Consider the following 18,373-nt stretch of genomic DNA (forward strand, 5'->3'; position numbering starts at 1 on the left):
GGAAGGACACACGAGGTTGCTTCGCTGCACACCCAAGAAAGTTTCAGCCAAACTTCGGGCGGCGGCTGAGGCGGCGGCCCAAGAACGGCGGACTTGGGGTGCAGGGAGTGGAGGCACGGAAGCCCGAGTTTCGGGGCGCAGCGCTAGGCCGTGAGCGGCAGAAGCAGGAGGAGAGGAGGAAAAAGTGGGGGCTCCTCTGTCGGGACCCCCTCCCCATGTGGATCTGCCCAGGCGGCGGCGGCGGAGGAGGAGGCGACCGAGAAGATGCCCGCCCTGCGCCCCGCTCCGCTGTGGGCGCTGCTGGCACTGTGGCTGTGCCGCGCGGCCCCCGCGCGTGGTGAGTATCGGGGCGTGGGGTGCTGTCCCCTGCGCTCCGGCCCACGCCCCTCCGGCCCGGCCGGCCACCTGGGGCGACCCTTCCCACCCTTCAGTCCTCCACTCTGCGAGAAGGCCGGGCTCGCCGTCGGCGTGGAGTGAGGCCACTTAGTTCCTAAAGTTTGGACATCATCGCTCCCCCTCCCTGGGCGCGCCCCCTCCCCCGCGCTCCTCGCCGCCTCCTGCTCCCCTCTGCCGGTGGCCGCACGCACGCCTCCTCGGCCGGAGGCGGGCAGCAAGTCTCAGAAACTCCCTTCCTGGAGCGCTTGAGTTCGGGGAGTTGGGCAGTTTTGCCCACTGGCTCCGCGTTTCCTGGGGTCGAGGGAGAGCCAAGGGCGGGCTGCCCGGGACAACCATCGCCGGCCGCGGAGCGCAGATGGTCTGAGCGGAGGAATGCCCGACCCTGGCGTGGAGGGAGCGGGGGCAGGGCCTCCAAGGCCAACGGCTTACACCTTCACAGCCAGACTTAGCTTTGCTAAGAGGAGGCCCACAGTCTGAGTGGGTGGGTTTGGTTTGGATGGGGACAGGGTTTTACGGCGCGCCTGAGTTCTGACACTCTGAATCCACGGTCCCCATGAATCCGGTGTAAAGTTTTGCTCGAGTCTTTGAAAGGTGGAGGCAGGAGCAGTAGGAAAACTGGTGTGGCTGCATGCTGAGCCACATGATTTAAAAATCTCCACTGCTGTTATTCTTTCCGAGGCGCAGAGCTCGGGCGCTGTTTCAGAGTCTGTGTCCAGCCCCAGGAATGTGGTGTGACGATCACCAACTCCTCCAACCTGGCAGCAGCTTTTGCTGTTCTTTTGGCATGGTTGGAGGTGGGGCGGGGGCGGGTGAGGAACAGTGGATACGTTAATTCAAAGTGGTGCCTTCGAAAGCTTCTTTATGGTTGGATATTTGCAACAGTCTTTCTGAACAGGGTTGGATCAAGGAAAGGAAATCGAATCATATCTTACCCATCCCACCCACACTCTTAGATTGCAGATTTCTTCAGACTGTTTAGTGGAAAGAGCTTGGGCTTTGGAGCTCTGCTCTTTAATCCTGGGTTCAAATCCAGCTCTGTTGTATGAACTCACCAATAAAATGGGAATGAAATTACCCAGCTAATAGGATTAATTAAGAGAATGTATATTAAACCCATGGCAGTCAAAAGGTATTCAGAAAGTCCTTTCAGGGCAGGGCTGTGTTTTATTTATTTTTTTGAACTCTCTGCTTCCAGTGGGATGGTGGCTTGTGCATGTTTGTTGAACTGAAAGGGGCCCCTTCTTTTCCTAGCCTAATCTGAAGGAAGATTTTTACCCTTATCAAGAAAACTGGTACATGATCTATGTCTCTTTGCAAAGAGAGAGTTATGAAGATGAGCTTCAGAAATCTTTGCTCTTTGTTCATTGTTAACAGACAGTCGACATGCCAATCACAGATGTTTAAAAGACATCAAGGTTATTGATCACAGTGCTGGGTTGTTCAACACCAACCAGATCTTTCTTGGAAAGTTCAAATTCCATACACCTCTGGGTCCCTCAGAATTTCAGAAGTGGGCTAGGATGCTGTGTGATGATGAACCAAAGCTCTTGTTTCAGAAGCGTTTAACAAAACACATATGATAGTATTTTTGCCTTTCCTTTTTCTTTGAGTGAAAACTCTAGTATAAGTGTAAATTTAGGATAGAGAGGAGTATAAACAATGGGCTAGTCTGGGGTTATAATCCTTGGTCTACCATTAGCTTGTTTTAGTAAATAACCTTCATGGTCTGTTGTCTCCTCATCTATGGAAGAGAACCAGAGATCACTTACTTTAGAGAGTTGGAGGGAATAATAAATATGTTTGCAAAGCGAGTTGCTACATTAAGTGTTTAATGATGAGACTGATGTCAGAAATAGGATTACTCTGACACACAAAGTTTCTCTCATTCTAGGACCTATACTTCTGCACTGATGAGGTATTGCTCCTACTAGCTAGCTTTTAGGTGGACAAGTCGAGTGTTAGTGTTAGCTCAAAGGACAGGATTTAGGTATTTTGATTTTTAGACAGGTGTTCTTCAGATGCTAAACTACACAAAAATAGAAGGGATTAAAAAACCTGTTTATTGGTACAAATCTTGAATCTTTTCAGAGTCTAACAGTGAAAGCTTCTTGAATCTTCTCAATTTATTATCATTGTGTTTTGCCAAGGTACCAATTATACCACACCCTTCCAAACTTTTGAGTGTTCCTGTATTTAGCTAGTGGCCAATTGTTAATTTAAACATCACTGAGTTCCTAAGGCAAGGAGCTGTCAACCCATCTGTCTGATTGTCTAAACAGCTATCGAAGACCACCCCTTGCTCCTTGTTTTCTTTTGCTTTGCAATGGGAAGTGACTCCTGGTTTTGCTGCCTGCTAGATGATTTCTCAGTTGAATTCTTCTCTTGCTTTTAAAAAAATCACAAATTGTTTTTTCTTTCAGATGGAGATAAAACTTACCCTAAAACTGTTTTCCTTTTTCTTCCTGTTCTCTCTGTATTGATATTATTTCTTTTTGGGGAGGAGGGATGAAGGAGAGTGATTTTTTTTTTTAGTCTCTCTTTTCTTTTTCCTGATTTTTTGATTTTAAAAAATATTTACCGCATCTTTTTGGCATCTCCCTGTGCCATTCCCACTCTACTGCCTCTTCTGTGGGCTTCTTATAGCATAGAGGAGTAACTTTCGGTTCACCTGAACTGTAGTTGCTGACTTCAGGACCCTTAGAAAATGTTTAAATTCGGTGGGATATGCTTGGACGCTTCAGACCAGCCTTACAATACATTTTAAAAATATCACACCCGCAGAAATTCTATTTTGCCCACAAAATTTGCATTGATCTAGTTCCCACTCTCCGATGCCATTCCTAGTGGTCTTCCTCCTTACCCTGTCGACTGCAGTAGAACAAAGCTCCACATCCTGGCTGCATCAAAATCAGCTGGGGTGCTTTTGGTACAGTAGATCTGAGATTCTGTATTTTTCAAGGTTTATAGGTGATTCTGATACAGTAACTTGGTTGGAGCTCAATGATATTTCATTATTCTGCCTTCAGGTGTATATATGGGGTCTTTCCTTTTTAATTTTAATAATTTCCAGAATGGACTGAACCTTAATCAGCCATTCCAGTATTTAACCCTTCCGACTCCCAAAGATTTTTAAAATTGCCAGCATAAAAGCTATAGAGTATAATACTATTTCTTCTTGTTCATCTGGGCACAATGGGTCCACAGTGTCTCTTTAGAAGGGCTTCATATATTTGCAGGATATTATTATAAACTGCCTCCTCCCTTTCTTCTCTCTTATCTCTTTTTCTTCAAGCTTCGTTCATATGTATCATTTTTAGACAGTTTGTCTATTGGTCCTTAACGGTTTTAGAGTGAAAAATTCTAAGCCATGATTTGAATGAGAATATAATCAGAGATTTTACATTATCCTTATACTGTGTGTACAGTTCTTATTTAGGTGCTTCTTTTCTTGACGTCTCTATCTGGATGCCGCAACTTGAACCTTTTATTTTACTCCCACCCTTTTCTTATTCTCCTTCTCTCTTCTTTCCTTTCTCTGCAAATGACTTGAAACCAAAGGGTTTTCTTTTCCTCTACTTTTCCTTCTTATCGGGCTACCATATGCGTTATATTTTGGGCAGATCACTGGACTAGAAGCCAGAAGACCAGAATTCTCCTCCAGGTCAGTTATTAATTAGTCTTGTGCTGTTGCTGGAGGGGCACTGCTTTGGTCCTCCGTTTGCTCAGGCACTTTGTTCGTAATCACTGAGCCAATTATAGAGTTGAGACTAGAATTTCTCTCTTCTGGTCCTCAGCCTAGTGCCTCGTCCATTCTCCACACCACTTCCATCTCTTGTACAAATGAGCTCATGTACACAAAAATACTTAGAACTTCCTCAAGTGCTTATTGTTAATGTGTGCCTCTTGAGGAAAAGAATTGTGTCTTTTCAGTTGTGTTTATTCTAATGCCCCCCCTTGTACCTAGTATGGTGCCTTGGCATCTAATTGGCACTCAATAAATATTTGTTTAATTGAACAATTACTTTTAGTCATTTTCTTATTCTGGACTCCTGTGGTACTTCAAGTCAGTTTTTTAAAAGACAGTATTTGCAAGCGTTATTGTTTACCTTACATTTGGGGGAAAAACCAAATTTTTCCCTTCCCCAGATGTTTTATTTAAATTTGCCATTTTGAATTTCCCTCTTGGGGTGTGTGTGTGTGTGTGTGTGTGTGTGTGTGTGTGTGTGTGTGTGTAGTTTCTTCTCTCTCTCTTTCTTTCTTTTTTTTTTCTGATCACTTCTGCAATTCATAAAGGTCACTTTTACTTTGGAATTTAACCTCAAAGGTGCTGGCATCCATCCCCAGCCTCTCACTTGAGTTGCTTCTACTGCTTCCTGTATTACTATATTACTATGGCAGCAATTTCTATTATTTTGTCCAGAGTTGCCACACCTTACTGTAATTTGGACATTTTGGGGACTCTTGGAATATAGTGTTCTTAAAATTAGAATTAAAAAAATTTTTTTTATTTTATATTGGAGTATAGTTGATTAACAATGATGTGTTAATTACAGGTGTACAGCAAAGTGATTCAGTTATACCCATCCAAGTATCCTTTCTTTTTCAGATTCTTTTCCCATTTAGATTATTACAGAATATTGAGCTGAGTTCCCTGTGCTATACAGTAGGCCCCTGTGGGTTATCTATTTTAAATATAGTAGTGTGTACATGTCAATCCCAAACTTAGAATTAACTAAGTTTGTTTAGATGATTATTTTGAGTTTTTTTTCATCCTGAGCTGGATATTGCAAACTTGTACTAGACTGAGAGGATATTTACATTCAGTGTATTTGTTTTTTCCCACCAAGAGGGTTCCCTTGAAAACCACCACCACCGACAAAAAACTCTAACGGTGAGACATAATAGATACATTTTTGAGAGAATCATAGAGTGTGAGCTATCTCCAAAATGAGATTTGTTCCTTGAGGGCAGGGACCATGTCACACACATCCCTTCTCTGACCTGTGCCCAGCATGCAGAGTCAGCTGGGCAGCAGGTCTGGTTAGAGCACCTGGCACTCCTGCTCTGTCCTCCCCAGCTTTGGGACATTCTGGAAGAGAGCAGTGGTGAGTCAGGGGTGTGTCCTTATACTCCTTTCTCCTTTGAAGAGAAAAGATCAGTTGAAGGCTGACCCCACCTACAGACTTTTATGCTATCTCTTTTTAGTAATTAATGGGTAGCTGACATTTTCCTCTTTATTGACTTATGTATTGGGAGGAACTTTAAAAAGTTCACCTTGTCCTGTCTTTCCCGTGCTGATTCTGATCCTCTTACAACATCCTGGTTGAGATGTAGCCTACCTTTTTTCTCCTTGAACACCTTTTGTGACAGACAGCTCCCTGCCTTCGGAGGCAGATGAGTCTAGATTTGGACAGCTGTAATTCTTAGAAAGATCTTTTTATATTCAGTTGTAATCTGCCTCCTTATGACTTGCCCCCATTGGCATTCTTCTCAGGCATTTGTCTCAAAGAGTCCTGAGCCCTTTGTGGGTGACAGGGATCCAAAGGTACCCTTTACTGAACTGACACCCACCCCTCCGCAGAAGGAGTTAAACTCAGTGAGGAGCATGAAGATGATCCTGTCTGGGGTGATTGCTTGGGTTAATCACCTTAGCCCTATGTGTTTTATACTTCCCTGCCCAGAGGGGCACTTGTGGGAGGGAAGCATTTGTTGAGCAGTGTTTCCCTAACCTCTCTTATGGTAGGAATACCTGGGGTCTTCTCCTGGAGATTCTGATTCAGTGAGTATGGAATAGTGTCTGGGAATTTGTATATTTAAGAAATAGCCAGGTAATTTTTTTTTTTTTTTTTTTGATGTTAGCTATGAGTTTTTCTTTTTTTTTTTTTTAAATTAATTAATTAATTAATTAATTAATTTATGTATGGCTGTGTTGGGTCTTCGTTTCTGTGTGAGGGCTTTCTCTAGTTGCAGCAAGTGGGGGCCACTCTTCATCGCGGTGCGCGGGCCTCTCACTATCGCGGCCTCTCTTGTTGCGGAGCACAGGCTCCAGACGCGCAGGCTCAGTAGTTGTGGCTCACGGGCCCAGTTGCTCCGCGGCATGTGGGATCTTCCCAGACCAGGACTCGAACCCGTGTCCCCTGCATTAGCAGGCAGATTCTCAACCACTGCGCCACCAGGGAAGCCCCCAGGTAATTCTTATACTAGGGAAGTTTTGGAATCACTGCAGAGTGAATCTAGGGAAGCCAAGGGCTTTTTGTTTTGTTTTGTTTTGTTTGTTTATTCTTTGATAGTGCTAGAGGTGGGTTGCTTTGCGTCCTGTGGTCATTTTCTTCCCCTGCTTCTTACGGAATGCCTAGCTCACCAGGGAGAAGGAAGCTGCTCTGGTGTCCCCATAAGGCTAGTAAAGTTGTTTTGTTGTAAAAAAAAAAAAAAAAAAAAAAAAAAGGTTTTTTGTGATCTATCCAAAGTCTTAGGACTGCCATGTGTGTGTCATGTATGACTTTGGTGGAAGCCTCCTTATCCCTCCATCAGAATGTTACCTGAGATACCAGAATACTTAAAAGTTCCACAGACTTTTTGGTGTCCATTAAGGAATTCTGTCCTCAGCCCTTGTGAATGATGCTGTCTTTGAGGATGTCTGTTTTGTTAACCTATGAACACATGTCTGGTGCAGGGATTTCCCTCAGATATGTTAGTGCAAAAAGATATAAAGGTCACTCATTTCAGGCAGTCCTGCTTTGGGGGGGTGTCTGGGCTGCTGCAGGAAATGGAATAAGGAGGGGAGAATAAAGGAGGAATGGAGGACCTCTTGAGCAGAACTGAGCAGTCTGCAAGAAGGGGCCCAGGAGTGCTCCTCTGACAAAGACACTTGGTCTTGCTGTTCTTGATAGGAAGAAGGAAGTGGCTTCAGATCTGAAAGGATATGCTCATGGCCTCTGGATGGGACAAACAGCAGCGTTCGTTGGCAGCGGTAGGAAGTTGGCTGTAGGTCTGTTCTTTCTTTTCTCCTCTCCCTTTTGAAAGGAGGACGAGCTTTGTGGCAGAAAATACATTGTGACTTTAAAAAGAATAGTAAAGCCAAGAAGGCGGGATGAAAAGCCATAGCTAGGAATGAGCAAAGCAAAGCAATTATTGTATTAATTTACTTATATATGTAAATATATAAGTTTCTATATAATACTCTAGTAGGAGCCCTAGCTATATGGGCTCTAAGATTTATTACCTGCGTAGCTCTCCTGTCTTAGTGGTGTGTTAGGGAGGACTGTGGTGTGTTGTCATCCTTAATTTGTGTGTTTTCCTTAGTATCATGTGGTAGGGAGTACAGGGTATTTTACTTTTCTAGCTGTGTGGGAATCACTGACCAAATGGAAGATAGAGTCCTGCCCCCAAGGAGCTGACATCATCAGGGAGACAAGACAGATGAGCACACAAAATTAGGGACATGAAGTACAGTTATTTAGTAACTTATCTACACTCTCTGAGAGCAGTTTCCTGTAGTCAGGGTGACTAAGAGCTGTAGGGTCTGAGGGAGGAAACTCTAGGACCACCAGGGCACGGCGACCCCCAGCTCACCCCTGCTAGGCTTGTCTGCTGTTCTCCTCTTTCTCTGTTGGAATTCAGAAGTATCAAAACTTGACTTGGGGAAAAGACAAAGCCCCCTTGTTTGGTGGGGGTGTAAATATAAATTTGGCACCTGCTGTGGTGTCTTAGTGGGTTTCTGGCAAGAGAGAAGGCTGTGTTCTCAGTCTTGGATGCTGACTGAGCCTGATCTAGGACAAGTTAAGGTGGAAGGAGCTCCTTTGGAAGATCGAGTTCTCAGTGGCAGTAGCTGAAGGAACTTCTCATCACAGTCAGGCAATGACTGAGGTGTAGTGTGGACACACCCCAAGTTGCTGCCTCAGGTGGCATTGATTAATCATGCTGACATCTCCCTCACCCTCTTGTGCTTGTCTTGGCAAAACCCTGTCCTACTAGCCCCTCAAAGTTTGGGGTTTACTGGATGATTGGACAAACTCTTGGGGGGTCATTTTACTGTCCCTTGCCACTCTTGAACTGCAGGCGGGTTACCATGGTCCAGTTCTGGTGCCCTTGCTCTCCTGGTCAGGCGGTGAGGGGCCTGTGTCTCTCTTCCCAGTGGACTGGAGCACCTTCCCCAGAGGCCTCTAGGGCAGTTTCTGGTCTTCAAGTCAGTTCCTTCTGCAGGATATTGGCAGTGACTCTGCTTCTTTGAATGCCTCAGCCAAACATCGTGCCAAGGTGGACTCATCATCTCACAAAGACAGGTTGCATCTACGGGTGTTGCAGAACCTGTTTCTGGGTTAAGGGTAGCGCTCCCACCCTCATATATTTATTCATATGAAGAAAGTGTGTGTGTATGTTGTGAGGTAAGGAAAACATGATGATAATATTTTGATTGCAGTCAGATATTGTCTCCCTAATACTCTGTTGTCTTTTAACAAATAGTATCCCTTTAAAATACAGTTTTGCTTGCCGACTAAAGTGTTGTACAAGAAGCTGTGGTTACATTCTAAAGTATACTACCTTGTTCAGAGGCAGGTGCCTTTTTAAATTGTTCTTTGCTTCTTTTTCATCTCTTTTTACTCTCATCTCTCTTTTGTGAGGAGATTCTGGGAGGCTTTTAAGTCTCAAAGATTAAACTATTTTAACTAGTACCTAACACGGAGAGGTTGCTATGTTGGCATACTTATCCAACATTCAAATAAGAAAAATTGAGAACTATTTATACACTAATATGTTCTGTTGAGTTTATGAATAGTAAGAAAACTAGATAGTGCTAATTTGTTAACTTCTCTAAATGGTTAATGTGGTATGCTGCAAAGAAACTTTTGTTTAATTCTCTGCTTTCACATGCTTTTGTTTGTCTCTAAAGTGTGGAGACTCATTGAAGTTTGAGGACATGTATGTTTTGATTATTACTTTTTACTATGTTTTCTTTGCAGAGAATGTGCCTTTATTTATTTGCTATATCTTTTTAAATTGGAAACATGAAGGATATTTACTTTATTATAACATCTAAAGCACTTTATAATCTTTATGAGGATTATTAGAGAAAAAAACATATTTGTAAATCATGCAAGTTTTGGATGTTACTATATAAAGTAAGTAACAATATGTCATGGCTCCTGTGACATAAACTTTCTAAGAGATTTAAGGAAAATGGTTGTAACTGAAAACAAACATTGTTACATTTTAACGTAGGGTTGCATAGCAACAGAATTATTCCTTATGTTTACATGTAATTAACTCATATTTATACTTTGTTGATTTTCTCTGGCACCTTTATAAGATTTTTTTTGGGGGGGGTTGTTTTTAAAGTAATTACATTTAAAGGTAGTTAAGGACCTTTGAAAAGTCTAGAAAAGTGTAAGAAAAATCCACAGCCTTAGCCACTGTTAATATTTTGGTGTACATCATTTGGTCTTTTTATCTACTCTTAGTTTTAAAAATTGTATATTTATAACGTATATACAATTTTCTGTTCTGCCTTTCTTTGGTGATTTCTCCTTTGCTTTGGTTGCATATTTGACTCCATCTTTTTTTTTTTTTTCTATATAAATGACACTGATCTTCTTTATACAAAAATTTCCTTCTTTAGGTTTTTTCCATTAAGCTAGATTTCCAGAAGAGAAATTACTATCTCAAAGAGAGTGATTTTTTTTTTTTTTTAAGTTTAATTTTTATTTATTTAATTATTTATGGCTGTGTTGGGTCTTCGTTTCTGTGCGAGGGCTTTCTCTATTTGTGGCAAGCGGGGGCCACTCTTCATCGCGGTGCGCGGGCCTCTCACTATCACGGCCTCTCTTGTTGCGGAGCACAGGCTCCAGACGTGCAGGCTCAGTAGTTGTGGCTCACGGGCCTAGTTGCTCCGCGGCATGTGGGATCTTCCCAGACCAGGGCTCGAACCCATGTCCCCTGCATTGGCAGGCAGATTCTCAACCACTGCGCCACCAGGGAAGCCCAACGAGAGTGATTTTTAAAAATTGGGAAATAGAATTTTTTAAACAGAAAAACATTAGAGAAAATTAAAATCTCCAATAATCCTATCACCTCCAATCAAAACCCACACTTAATATTTTGTTACATTTCATACAGTTTTTTTTCTGTGTCTCTTACTATAATTAGGACTTTAACATATTACAGTTTTACCATATACTTCTGCGCCACTTAAAATATTGTGAACATTTTCCCATATATAAATATTTCTTTCTTTCTTTTTTTTCTTTCTTCCTTTTCATTGAGTATAGTAGATTTACAATATTGTGTTAGTTTCTGGCGTACAGCAAAGTGATTCAAAAAGAATATATATATATATATATGTATATAAAATCTGTTTTCAGATTCTTTTCCATTATAGTTTATTACAAGATGTTGAATATACTTCTTGTGTATAAGTATTTTTTTAAGAACATGGTTTTAAAGGCTGCATGTTGTTCTATCTGAAGATTCTGTTATATTTTATTTAAACTGAAATCTATTCTTAGTTTCCAATTTTCATAATTTGTAAATAATGCTGTGATGAACTTTTTTTTTTTTTTTAAGGGGAAGAGGAGGAAATGAGGAGTCTTTTTTTTTTTTTAATTGATTGACTGATTGATTGCTATGTTGGGTCTTCGTTTCTGTGCGAGGGCTTTCTCTAGTTGCAGCAAGCAGGGGCCACTCTTCATCGCGGTGCGCGGGCCTCTCACTATCGTGGCCTCTCTTGTTGCGGAGCACAGGCTCCAGACGCGCAGGCTCAGTAGTTGTGGCTCACGAGCCTAGTTGCTCCGCGGCATGTGGGATCTTCCCAGACCAGGGCTCGAACCCGTGTCCCCTGCATTAGTAGGCAGATTCTCAACCACTGCGCCACCAGGGAAGCCCTGAACATTCTTATATGTAAATCTTGATAGGAATATTTATTTTCTTAACATAAATTCCAAGAAGTCAAATTATTGTATTAAAGAGCATGGATCTTTGTGTGGCTTTTGATACACACTGCCAAATTTCCTTCCATACAGTTTGACCAAGTTATACTTCTATCAGCAGAATATGAGACTCTCAGTGTTTCCAGCCATTGTCAACACTAGTTTTTATTTTTACAACTCCTTACCAGTTGGATAAGTGGTAAATGCTACCTCATCTTAATTGGTCTCTCTGCTTGTAATGATGTTGAATGTTTTTCATATGGTCAGTGGCCATTTGTATTGCCTTTTCTTTTTATTTATTTATTTTGGTATATTGTGTCTTTTATTCATCAAGGTATTTAGTTTTTGGTTACTGATTTAAAATATTTCTTTAAATATTAAAGGTATTATCTCTTTGTCTATCTTAAATGTGTCAAAACATGTATGGACACGTTAAACTACATAATATCAAATTGCTATCAATATTGATATCAAAAATTTATTTGATAGTTTTTTAAAAAATCCTTTGATTTCTAATGTGCTCGGTCAGTTTTCTATGTATTTGTTAACTGGTATTTTCTGTAATTACTTTAAAATTCTAATCTGACTGTATCATAAATCAACAAGCTGTCAGTTGTATGTGCCCAGAAAATGCACATTTACTTTAATACCTTATAAAAAGATACTGGAAAAAAAAACAGTGTATTCTGGAGCCTGATATGTGATTTTGGGTGGGTAGAGGGTAATCTGCTTCTGTGTTGTTTTCTGAGATATCCAAGATCTTGGAAGTGTGTAACATCCCATTAGGCAGGGCTAATATGCACTATTAAATCTGACATTTTGGCCTAATTGATAATTGTGCAATGGTCTAGCCAGTCAGTTTGGTCGGCCAACAGGATGACTAAGATTCCTTCCCTTCTCCCTTCACCAAATTGATTAGTTGTGGGACAGAACTGACTGAATCAACCTGTTGTTTTGGCACCCCACGAACACCACCTGTTTCTTAGATTTCTCCCTCCAGCCTCCCACTGCCCTAGTGCAGTGCTGTGTGCACAGTGGGTAGGAGATCAGTGTTGTTGCTGAAGAATGTTGCAATAAAGAAGAGTAGATTGCTTTTTTTTTTCAAGCTTGTATGTTCTTAAGGCATCCTGCTGCTTTTGGCATAAGAGTTCCAGCTGAACTGCTCTATGTGGCAGCCCTGTAGGTCTTAAGTGTTTGATTCAGAGTAATTTCAGGCAATATTAATGCTTTCTTAAGTATCATTGGAATTTACTGGGCTGTTTGTTTGCCAGCTATTACCATATTTAGCATGAGGAGACCTGGGGAACAAGGACATTTCTGACCAACCAAAGAAGGAAACCTCTCTGAAAGATTGCAACTTCTTTTTTTTTTTTTTAAGGTGTGGTTAAGAGAAAGCCAGTTAGAGTGAGATTCCAGTTTGTGTCCCCTGGTCTTGGCCCCAGCCACAAAATTAACTTACGGATGGGAAAGAGGCTTGATAGTGAAGCTCTTTCTCACCCTGAAGTCTAATACTGTTTCTGGGAGGAAATTAGAGAATTCTTACGCCTGGACTGTGCACTGAGAGGCTTAATCAGCAGGTGAAGTTGCTGATTAAAAACATAGGTTAATGGATGTTTATTCTCATCTTTCCTCTTGAAGGCTTATTACTTTTCTGCTTTGTCATGATCTGAATTTATTTTGGCCCAATCCTTTTCTCCATCCTACTTTTGGGATTATCAGCCTTCCCTCTATGGCTTAAAATTTCTCTGCCTCAGTTTTTCCATTTTAAAGATGAAGATAGTATTTGAAAGGACCACTCGATACAATTAACATAAAACGTAAAACAACCCTAACATTTACATAGCAATGCAGAGTTTACAGAACACTCTTACACAACTGCCTCCTTTAATCTTTACAAAATCTTGGTTGAAACTGAGCCTCTGAGGGGTTAGTTGGCTTGTATACCATTGTTTAGCCCTAGATAATAAGTGACAGAGCTGGGACTTAAACTTGTGGTTTGACTTTTAAAACCTCAGCTCTTTTAAAAAAATTGCTTAATTCTTACTATGTGTCAGTCCTTCTCCTAGGGGCTTTACATATATTTCCTCATTTAATTCGCGTGGCTATCCTTTGGGGTAGACAGTAATTAGCTATATTACAGGTAAAGAAATAGGAGCTTAGATTCACAGCTTTGGGTGTTGGGGCCAATCATGTGGTTAGTGAGGGATGGAGCCAGGATTCAGACCTCTGGCTCTAGGGCCTCTGCAGTCAGCCGTGGCACTTTCTGTACATTCACACGATTACACCTCACAACAACCCTTTGAGATGGGGAGTAGGGGAAACTGAGACCTGTAACATGCTCAGGATAATGCAGTTAGTAAGTGGCAGGTTTGGAATTGATTGATTGACTGATTGTTTTGGTTTATTTGTCTCCATAACCCTTACTCATTCTAGTACACTGAAAATGCATGTTTTTCCTCATAGGTTCTCTGAATGTAGGAGCCAGCTGTTAGGAATCATTTGTATTTTTTGAATAAATGGGTTGATTTTAGTTGACTAATGGCCCTGGGCTTCTCTCAGTTGATTTCTATCATCAGGACAAGCAGACTGAATTTGGGTTGAGAAGAGCGGAGTTCCCATTAAGGATGTCTTTAAGCCAGAATGGGCCACAGCTATGAGCTTTTCAGAAGCCTGCTCTCAAGAGCAATGGCCCAACTCCTAAGGGCTCTGCTTGGGGACATTTCTGTTTGTGTTTTGAGAGACTTCTCTTTGAGAAGGAGTTGTCAGCTTAGAGGGAGAAAGGGTGGGGATACCCAGGGCTTTTAACTGACTAGCCCTGTGTCCCTGTTTCTTAAGCACTCTATGCCTAAATTTCATTATTTATAAAATGAAGGTAATAGTAGCATGTAAGTGCTAGGGTTGTTATGAGGATTAAATAAGTTAATCAGTGTTATATTTGTAGTATGGTTCCTGGCACATAGTAAGAGTGCAGTGAATAGTAGTTATTGTTGTTGGTGTTATTTTATGTTGCAGTTTAGACTGGCTTTTTGTTGCTTTCACTTTAATCAAAAGTGGATGAGTGATTCAGATCCTTGGTGAGAAATAGGAGCTTCATGTTTGCAGCATGTAGATTATTCACTGGTTTCCCATGAACCTGTAAATATTTAAGGGTATTATATTTGAGTCTGTTCCCTTAATGGGGTGTATCTTCAATTTGGAGAATTTGTCTACTATACAAATTGTATTGATAGGTACTAAATCATTTCCCCCTTATTTATTCACCAGACATTTGTGGTTGGATTATGTTTAGTACAGAAACTATGATTTTTCTGAGGTGTAGCTTTGAGGACAATATCAGGTCCAACACTCTTGTTCCCCCCTTTCCTATGATATGATAAACATCATCATGTGCCATCTGGTGTCACCATGCATTTGATGTTTTAATTAGCCTTATAGCACTTAATGGAATCTCTTTGGAATAATAGAAATACCTCATGATCTGTTATTACTTTAGGGGTTCCTGGAGATTTTGGGATCTCGGGCTGGGAACCACTCATCTAGTCCATCCTTGTTTTACAGATGAGGAAAGCAAAGCCCAAGTGACTGGCCAGAGGGCCCAGAGCTAGGTCAAGGTTGGGGCCAGAATCCAAGCTCTCGTTTTCTAGTCAAGTGATCTCCCCTCTATACTCCTTAGTCGAATGATATATCAGTATGTTGACCCTCTGATTTTTGAAATCTGAAAAGGGAACAGTGAAGGAGTGGGAAGGGTGGGGGAGGGGAGAAGTGTGGCTATATTGTAAATGTCAGTGACAGCAGAGAAAATATTTGCCTGTGAGACCCTGCCTGTCCCTTTGGACTTCTTTGTAGTGGTTAAGACAACCCAGCAGGACTGGAGTCGTTAGTGATTCAGAATTGGATTAGCCAGGACTGGTGGAGTAACTTTCTCAGAAAAGGGTTTTGTATTTTAACATTTCTTTCCCATGACAGTTTGCTTATTCTCAAGTTTTGGCAGCCTTGAACAAATGGTTGTCAGGTTTTTTGTTTTGTTTTGTTTTAAGACAAAACTCCAAATTTTATTTTGCCAATTTAGTAAACTGTATTCTACCTACCACTCCCTTCTGCTCCCTCTGTAATTATTTCTAAGACTTTGTTTTTCAGTTGTAGGAGTACTATGAAAAGTTTTCTTTTGTGGTCTGAGATATTTATAATTATGTGTAAGCACACTGAAAATGTAAGTGGTGCATATGTTAACTCAGATACCCTTAAAACACTTAAAATATTTTCCAGTAATTTAAATCATCCTGCAAAGGCAGCTGCAGCCACTTACAGTAAAAGAGAGGAGGTATATACTAAGGGTAGCAGCATTTGAATGTAATTAATGTAGATAAATGTGAATGTCACTTTGGAGGAACTGTGTTTGCATGAAAGCTGACCGGGGCATGCTTCTTTATTAATAGAGTGAACGAAACAGACAAAAAAACTATCCTCCTGGAGCTTATAAGAAGTAACAATAGCTTCCATATACTGAGGGTTTATTACGTGACAGATGCCTGGGGAAAAAGTGCTTTATGTGTTTGCTTTACTCCTCACAGTAGGTGTTATAATTCCTACTTACTGGAAGATTAAGGCTTGGTCATCCAGGTCACCCAGTTAGTGATAAAGACCAGGAGCTGGTATAGACCAGGAGCTGGAACCCCCCTTGCCTGACTCCAGAGCTCACACATTTACCCACTGTTAAGTGATGCCTTTGTCATTTGGTGGAGTCCTGTAGCCCTACAGATAGTGTAACTTTGGATTTAGTAATATTTTCTGTATTAAATTGACTTAAGTTTTACTCTTCTTAACATCTTACTTCTGAATGAACATTTGCATAATGTGGAAATTATTTAAATGTCAAAATTCCAGGGGCTTCCCTGGTGGCTCAGTGGTTAAGAATCCGCCTGCCAATGCAGGGGACACGGGTTCGAGCCCTGGTCCGGGAAGATCCCACATGCCGTGGAGCAACTAAGCCTGTGCACCACAACTACTGAAGCCTGCACTCTAGAGCCCGTGCTCCGCAATGAGAAGCCACCGCAATGAGAAGCCCGTGCACCACAAGAAACAGTAGCCCCCGCTCTCAGCAACTATAGAAAACCCGTGTGCAGCAGCAAAGACCCAATGCAGCCAAAAATGAAATAAATGAATAAATAAATAAATAAATTTTTTAAAAAATTCCATTTTGATGAGTTGCAGTTCTTTCTAAATCACTTTGAAAATGGGAAGGATAGATTTATATTTGTTGTAATCCAAGGAAAGTTGTTTAGCATTTCTCTCTCTATTACTTCTTGATCTTAAAAGAAATTCTTTAGTAGATTAAGACTAGGAATGAATGTGTAGCTTTTTTAAAAGAATAAAAAACATTTTGATAGTCTGAAAATGGCAATCCAGAGTCCTATTTGTGCCAGCCTTTTAAATTGCAGACAGCTTTTCTTGACTGTGTGCTTGTATTCTTATTGTATCTTTCTGAAAGGGATATAAAAGACCATGTAAAATGATTGGAATGCCTCAGCATATGAAAGTGGACATAGCCAATACTAAAACTGCCCAGGACTAACCTATCTAGGCCTGGGAACTTTGAAATTAACTGTGTGTAGCATTTCTACACATAGTGTTACAGAAAAAGCATGGGGATAACCTTGGCTTTTCTTCTTTTCTGTGAACATTTTCCTTATTATCTCCTTTGTCACTGAAAATTGATGGTCATCAATACTAATAGATGAGAGAAGTATGTTTGACATCAACAGAATCCCAGATAATCCCCTCTGTTTTAAAATACAGTCTAAACATGCATGATCAGACATGTGGGTCCTTTCAGACATACTGGACTTTCTCCTTCAGGTTTAGTTGTGTTCAGCTGCCAGTTGAATGGTGAAGGAGAGAATGCCCAGGGATATGAAGCATAATGAGAGATAAATGACAGTAAAGGCTGATTATTTATGACTTTTAGATACCCTTCCAAATACATTTTGATGTTTACTTTAGCGTAGCTGGTGAGTTTTGGAACCAGCTAGGCCTGGCTCCGATTCTTGGCTAAGGGTATTGGGCAAGCCACTTAGCTTCTCTAATTCTCAATTCCCTGATTTATATAATTGGAATAATAGTAATACCTAACTTGCAGGATTGTTTGTAAATATTGGAAACTGCATGGTTCTGGGCACAGAATAGGCGCTCAAGTGCAGGGGGCCCCAAAGTTTAAACTTCATTAGTCTCATGGCAATTCCTCCTTTGGAAGATGTAGTCTGGGAATACTTGTCTCTGGACTTCTTGTTTTAATATCTTTTAATGATTCCCTTTAGACTCTGCTCCATTGCCAAGGCAGGATTGTGGATCACCTAAAGAACAGACTAAAGCACTATCATTTTAGTAATTTAAAGTTTGCAGGATTGTGTGTAAGTTAAAAGCCTTTCTAACACTTTTGTCTGCTCTGTTTGCAGCAACTTGCACCTATGACCTCAGAAGCAATTGGTTCATAGAAAAAAATTATTTAGTACTTCAAATCAAAGCTGGAGAACTCTTTCAATAAGGAGGATCTACTTGGTTGGCTTATTTGTTTCCATCTTTCACCCCTGAGTCTTCATGGAAATCAGGTTTGAAATGTTAGAAGCAGTTGGCTTTCAGCATTGGGAAGGCTTATCTAATCAGGCATGTGAAGTGGCCTATGTCAGATTTCTGTGCCAGAGAAGGCTAGGGGAGGTTGAGGAGATTATCGCTCTTGCTTGTAATTCCTGAGCATTTTTGAGACACTAGGAGAGCAGTGGGGAAATATTTTAAAAAATGGTTGAAGTTGGTTACACCAGCCTAACACACATAATACCTACCATCCCCATTTAGGCTGGTCTCATAATATAGATGTATGTGATCTAATTTGAGTCATGTAATAGTTTATCATTTGGGGGCTAGATGGTGAAGTTTTTCTGTTTCACAGAATTTTGGATTGGAAATTTTACATACAATAATATTTTACATTAAATAGTGCTTCCTGGTTTATAATCACTTTTATAAACATGATCTTATTTGAGCCACAAATGACATCTGCT

General features: G+C 41.0%; 1 protein-coding gene across 1 annotated transcript in view; it reads left to right on the plus strand.

Annotated features, from left to right (window-relative positions):
- The first annotated feature begins 36 nt into the window (after positions 1 to 36).
- NOTCH2 (notch receptor 2) overlaps positions 37 to 18,373 on the plus strand; it is a 180,616-nt gene continuing 162,279 nt past the window's right edge. Inside the window, exon 1 of the mRNA XM_082368744.1 lies at positions 37 to 337. Within this exon, the coding sequence (XP_082224870.1) occupies positions 265 to 337 (73 nt within the window). The 5' untranslated portion in view covers positions 37 to 264. The remainder of the gene's footprint in view (positions 338 to 18,373) is intronic.

Source organism: Balaenoptera borealis (genome assembly GCF_965194805.1).
Source record: "Balaenoptera borealis genome assembly, chromosome: 1".
NCBI classification, from domain to species: domain Eukaryota; kingdom Metazoa; phylum Chordata; class Mammalia; order Artiodactyla; family Balaenopteridae; genus Balaenoptera; species Balaenoptera borealis.